This window comes from Sinocyclocheilus rhinocerous, unplaced genomic scaffold, assembly GCF_001515625.1.
Source record: "Sinocyclocheilus rhinocerous isolate Xijiao unplaced genomic scaffold, SAMN03320098_v1.1 scaffold242, whole genome shotgun sequence".
NCBI lineage: Eukaryota > Metazoa > Chordata > Actinopteri > Cypriniformes > Cyprinidae > Sinocyclocheilus > Sinocyclocheilus rhinocerous.
The window spans coordinates 204457-211272 of NW_015638945.1; the positions used below are offsets into that span (position 1 = coordinate 204457).

The 6816-nt window shown below is 34.9% G+C and overlaps 2 protein-coding genes across 2 annotated transcripts in view; both read left to right on the forward strand.

Annotated features, from left to right (window-relative positions):
- The first annotated feature begins 1266 nt into the window (after positions 1-1266).
- On the forward strand, positions 1267-4784 carry fcer1gl (Fc receptor, IgE, high affinity I, gamma polypeptide like). Its single transcript, XM_016565487.1, has 5 exons — positions 1267-1394; positions 1991-2082; positions 2946-2978; positions 4408-4431; positions 4516-4784. Exons 1-5 carry the CDS (start codon positions 1343-1345, stop codon positions 4582-4584), a joined length of 270 nt encoding a protein of 89 aa, XP_016420973.1. The 5' UTR covers positions 1267-1342; the 3' UTR covers positions 4585-4784.
- Positions 4785-6146: 1362 nt separating this feature from the next.
- The window catches only part of nectin4b (nectin cell adhesion molecule 4b), a 27275-nt gene continuing 26605 nt past the window's right edge, over positions 6147-6816 (forward strand). The window contains exon 1 of the mRNA XM_016565503.1: positions 6147-6408. Coding sequence (XP_016420989.1) covers positions 6360-6408 — 49 coding nt within the window. The 5' untranslated portion in view covers positions 6147-6359. The remainder of the gene's footprint in view (positions 6409-6816) is intronic.

Consider the following 6816-nt stretch of genomic DNA (forward strand, 5'->3'; position numbering starts at 1 on the left):
TTTCTGAATTGTTATTTTGTTTTTTAGACTTGCATTTGCATTTGTAATTTGTTATTTTGTTTTCAGAATTGTGATTTGCTCTGCACTTCTCGGCCACCGTACGCACATATTGCTAAGCATTCTTATCCTTTTCTCCGATGAACTGAAAATAACAGGAGTGTGTCCATCTCACAAATGTAGAATCCGTCTCTGCAGTCATCTCAACCATCTAATTCCAGCAACAGGAAATAGACAAACTATTTTACCCGCGGAATTTTTTCTCCTATGCTGTTTTGCGGTGTTGGTAAATTCACCAATTAATTTTGATTTAAAATATATTGTTGTAACTTGCGTTACTGAGATTGTAACGAGTAATAATATTACCCAAATTTGATTAGTAATGCGTTATATTTCTGCGTTACAGCAAAAAGTAATGTACTACTGTAATATTATTACTTTTGTAATGCGTTACTCCCAACACTGTATATATATATATATATTATACACACACACACAAAGAAAAATAAGTAGATAGAATAGTAAAAATAGAAAGCTAGTGTTTTTTTTATAAAAAAAGAAGATAAATATAGATAAAGTAGAACCCCATAGCAACTCCCTGACAACCACGCACAAGCTAGCAACCTCATAGCAACACACTGACAACCAGCCTCATCATAACAACCACCCAGAACACCCTAGCAACCCCATAACAACACCCTAGCAACAGATATTTTTGGTGGCCTGTTTGTTGCAAAAATTGATGTTTTTCCTTTTTGACAGAAAATAAGAAGTATTGTTTTCTGGAAAAAAAAAATTATCAGCCAATAATAATCTAGTTTTAAATTATGCATATTTTTCTGAGCCCACTGCCAGATATTCTTTAAATTTGAAGCATAAACTCACTTAATTTTGTTCAATTTTAAATGTAATTTTAATTTTGCTTCTCTAGTTCTTTATAGCTGATTAAAGAATGTTCAGATATTTGTATTGGAAAACAAGACAAAAATACAGAGGATGAAAATCACTGTAGTTTGGAAACGTTAGACGTCCTCTGTGATGGCAGCAGAAACCAGCAGCTCTTTTCCAGTCATTTGTCTGAAACGCTCCTCACTTCTCTGAGAAACAGGAAGGACTCGTGCTCTGCTTTCAGTGTTGTATGTGCATGAGACGTAAAAAAAGAGAAAAAAAGGACGCTGGTGTGAAATTGCATGTATGTCAGTGTATGTGCGAGTGTGTATTTCGGACACTTTGTCTCAACCCACAGCTTCCTGTTAAATGAACCTTTTTTTTACTGCCATGGTTCACTCTTCCTCTTCACTCATTTCTGCTTGACTCTCCCTCTGTCTGTCATTTCAGAGGAAAGATGCAGTCGCTGGACGTCTGTCTGATTCTCCTGCTCAACGCCGGACGAGTCGGTAAGATCAGATCCAATCAAACTTTATCCGACACAGAACCCCCCGAGAAATCCTGACCGACACATCTGTAACAGAAAAGTGTAAAAATTTGTTTAGGAAAGGTCAAATTAAACCACCTCTTCCTGTTCCGCATTAAACAAATACATAGTCATTTTGAATCAATTTAATTTAATTTTAGCTATATTACAAATTAATTCGATTTTTTTGAATTCATTTACAACTGGATTCCTTGTTTGGCGTGCATTGGGTGCATAAAAACTACACTCTAAAAAATGCTGGGTTGTTTCAACCCAACTTTTGGGTTAAAAATGTAATGTAAAAATGTAACCCAACGGTTGGGTTAGCCCATATTTGACCCAAAGTTGGGTTGAAACAACCCAGCATTTTTTAGAGTGTATGCTTTAAGCATCTAAACATTTATAATTGTTTTAAATATTTAAACATTATAATATATTGCTTTAAACATTTAACATTAAGCATGTTTATTGAATCATTATAAATGTATTAATTATTTATTTACTTGTATTACAATAATGCTTTTTCACGTGGATGGCATTTGTTGAAGCTGTTGTGTGAAAGATCTTGTTGTTTGTCAGCTGCGCAGCAGGATGGAGGAGTGTGTTACATTCTGGATGGGATTCTGATTGTTTACGGCATTGTTCTGACCGTCCTCTACTGCAGATTAAAGGTGACACTTCATCAAGACATTTAGTGTCATTTTCCACCCATTTATAGAATAAATTACCTTTATGGTGACTAAAAAATATTAGTTTACTAGTAAGATAAATATAAATCTAATTATTATTCTATTGACTTGTACATTAACAAGATTTACAGAAATTAAAACAACATATTTTGGCAAGAAAATCCACTCTTGCCATGTCCTGAATTAACACTTTAATTGGATGCACCCATAAAAAAACAAACATTATTTCCATGCATTTTGTAGTTCCTTAGAGCACCTTCAAGCAATATTAATCATTTTTATAGGCATTTTTTTTTATTATGAATCTCTACCAAATGACTGAGGTTCCCATTCAAGGCAAGGTGAATTTATTTTATTGTATTTGTATGTGAAAATAAATAAATAAATGAACGAAATAAAAGCTTATAATTTAAATAAATGCAGAATATAAAAAGGGAATTTCTTTATCACAATCAGTCTTCCTCCTCTATATCTTCCTTTCCATAAAATATAAATCTATTTTCTTCAAGCTTCAACTTTCAGTTCATGTTTTCATGAACACATTCAATTTAAATGTAGTAATTAAATTGGGATTTAAATACTTTCTCAGTGCAGTTTTGAACGGTGAACAACACCTAAACAAATACTGCATTCTAGATTACACTGAAATCTACATTTCACCTGCTTATTTTCAGTTTGTTAAAATCCCAAAACTTCGTTTGCACGATTAAATTAAAAATACCTCAATTTTGTGACACGGCCTTCACTGTACGTTTAGATTTTGAGTTATGAAGGGAATATGTTTTTGATGTTGAACTGAATTTCTCTGATGATGAAAGTAATGTTCACTGGTTGTTTGTTCTCAGATGCGTTCGTCTGGAGATAAAGCTTTCTCAGAGGTGGGTTCACTTGTCTCTGTGGTTTGTTTCTGCTGATTCTATTGTCGCATTTCTATTTCTTGTTCTTCAGCTGACCACAGAGAGCTATTAAAAACACAAACACACATGCATGCACACATTTACGTAGTTATCTAAATACGGACGTATTACTTTTATATACAGCTAGTTATAAATACTAAAACCAAGCACTAACAGAGAACGTTCTGCATTTTTACAGTTTAAAAAAGAAAAACAGTAACACTTAAAGCCTTCATATATGATGCATTATATATGTAGTTTTAATGCATTAATTTTGCCTCGTAATGCACTGTATGGTCTTATAAATAATTTTAAGCACAGTTAGGAATTTTACTATAATGCTCTTGCATTATTGACATACTATTGTTCTCAATCAGTACTGTATAAAGCACTATAGAAATAAAGGTGACTTGTGACCACAATTTAGGTCCCCACCGTGACACGAGTCCCCATGAGTCTGTGTGTAGTCAGGTTTAAGTCCCCACCAGGATATATAAACCAGTACACACACACACACACACACACTCACCACACACACACACACACACACACACACACACATCCAGCTAACATTTTTGAAGACATCCTCATTTGTAAAAACAGTTCTAAGAACATTTAGCTAACGTTCCCATTAGGTCATATTTCTGCACATTCTCAGAAGGTTTACAACATTCGATTTTGAAATTTTTTTTCTTGGTTATGTGAACCTTAAGGGAACATTCCATTTTACAATTTTCCAAACATTATGGAAACATTACTTTAGATTTTTTTTTTTTATGTCCTGAAACAAGTAACATTAAAAAAATATTAGATGAACGTTCGACTAAAAAAACATTTCAGGAAAAAAACATTCCATGAATGATGTCTAAATAACATTTTGAGGACGTTAATGACCAGATAACTCTAAATGAACATTACTAGAGAATGTTTATTCATAACCTTGTTAGCTGGGCTCACATTAACTAAATAAAGACGCACTATTGTCTTTGATATAAAACAAGTTATGACTGATTAACTCAAACTCCAATATCCAGATTTAGCTCACTTTCTGATGACAAATTTATCCTTAAAGTATAGATCATTTAACACACACACACACACACAAATATATTTGAAAATGTGCACTATATTTGTGAGGCACCTCAGAAATAAATGCAACCCACAAACACACAGTAAAACCCCGTCAGTCAGTCCGATAAACATGCTCTAGTTGCTCTTTTTCACGTTCATCTTGTCATGTTATAATGTCCTCTTAGTTCACTTAAGAGAAAGAATGAAGGAATAAAAGAGTCGGAAGAGAGCATAAAGAGGATCAGAAAGCGGAATCAGTGTTGACTAACACTTAAGGACAAACACCACAGTCTTGAGCAAGAGTCACTTCTCCCATTCACTGTCCTCTTGTGTTTTTCAGAAACGAGAAGGAGACATTTATCAGGTACTGTGCTGTTAATGAGCTTCATGCTGTCTGGTGATGAGTGAGTGACTGCTGCAGTGATTTCATGTGTCTGTGCTTCTTCAGGATCTGGGCCGGCGAGATGTGGACACCTACGACACTCTCCATCCCGGGAAGAAAAAGCCTCTGGCCTGAGAAGCTCATTCAGTGCTGGTGTCCTACAAACTATATTTGTGCTGTGTTTAGAGTAAGCGAGCTAGCAGAGCTTTGGTTGATCATGAGATTCTGCTTTATTGTCGTTGTTTGCATGTGTCTTTGAGACAAACGTCACAATTAATGTATAAAATGCATGTGTAAGGCTCTTCATTTCAACATAATAAAATTATATTTTTAACTCGGACAGATTAATAGTGTGTTTCATTGTTGTGCATGGCGTATGGTGCCTGCTGTTTGTAAGTTGAATGTGTACAAAACAGCTCGTTATGCTGCTTGATAATGCAAACTGGTATCTCTTTTCATATTACTTTAATTCATTATCATAATTATAAACACACTGGTTTGTAGTGAAAATTGTTTAACAGTTCACTGCAGTTTGTGATTTATCTATAACGGCTAATACTTACTTATGCGTTGATAATAATAATTTGAATGCCTCAAGATTTCTCAGTTTTATGTCACTTTGGATGAAAAAAAAAAAACATCTGCTAAATGAATTCCTGTAAATATAATGTGAATGTAACTCAAAACAAATCAACAATATCATGACCGGAACAGTAGTAAAAATGTCATTGTATAAATATATGTCGCTAAAACTAAACTAAATAAAACAACCCAGCTAAGGAACGTTCTCAGAACAAATGTTCTTCCAGTAACGTTAATAGAACGTTGATTCAACTTCATCTGCCCTTTAATAACATTCTCAAGCGTTCCCATGTTTGACGTTCTTCAAACGTTTTGTAAATGTTACTACTGGTTTCGGAACGTTCTTTGATGTTTGCGAAATGGAACGTTCCTTTAACGTTTGTGTAACAAAACAACAACATTTGAAACATTGTACCTTCAGAGAACATTCAGAAATAACGCGTTCATCATAACTTAATGTGAACAATTAGCGATTTATTTGCCATGTCCAATGTGTTGACCAGCAGATGGCGCTATAAAACAGTTTGAACGATTGTCTGGGAAATAAACTTAATAATTAACTACATAAACCAGAGAAAATCCCAGCGCGGGTAAACTATTCAGCACACACCACGTGACCATTCAAATTAGAACGACAGAAATAACTACTGCACAAATACATATAAATGAACACGCATATACATAGAATTTAAAAAGTATTAAGGTTATATCAATAATAAAATAAAAATAACTTATTAAATAATAATAATATTAATAGCTTTCTTTTACTATAAAGTAAAAACAAACTCTGTATATCTCTATTCATTGGAGTTGACATTTTTTTGGCTGCTTGTTGGCATGTTAACAAGAAATGTGAGGAATTTGCATCTGAACTGGTTTGTCCTGTTCATTTCTACATCACAAAACACCAACAAAACAAACTTCACACCTCGACGTGCGTTCAGAGAGCTGAGCCTTTTATACATTTCTTCATAAGTAAAGATTTATGGTTCAGTGCTTAAATCAAATGTCAAAGTCTGTCTTTAAGCGCGCGTGAGAGCGGAAGTGGTGGGCGGAGCCTAGGTGAACCTGCAGGACAGGTGTGTGTGGACGCTCACCTGAGCGCGTTAGAACGGAGCTCAATCATGACTTTATCAGCCTCGGAGCCACATCCAGCTCACGTTTCGTGACAGAACTGCAGCTTCATCTCGCATACTTTCTTTATTATGCGGACAAACGTGGATTTTCAGAACACAGTTTAAAATGGATTAACAGAAGAAGCGGGTGAGAACATGAGGAGATGTGTTGAGGAACAACAGAGCAATATATTGGCAGAATAAACCAGCAGCATGACGAAACTTCTGGCCCTCATCAGTGTGATCGGCTTCAGATTGATGGGTAAGAAAAGCTCGTAATTAAAATCAGGGCACATTTACTTTAGTTTAGTTTCTTTTTATGTACTTTATTGTGTGTTTCATGCTGCATTTTTAGTGAAGTAAAAGGTGAATAAAAATAGTATATTAGCTGGATATGAGTCTGAATGAAATGTTAGCCCAGAGTGTGTGTTTGTGTGGGTGTGTGACTGGTCTGCTATGTGGTGCAGTGACATTCTTTTCTGCTGTAATTAAAGTTCAACCAGCTTCAAAAACCATTACTCACTCATTTATGGCTGACATGGAGGAAATAAGTGAAGGAGGGAGTGTGTGTGTGTGAGAGCGAGAGTGAATCAGTGAGTAAGTGTGTATATATGTGTGTGTATGTGTGTGTGTGAGAGAGAGAGAGAGAGAGAGAGTGTGTGTGTGTGTG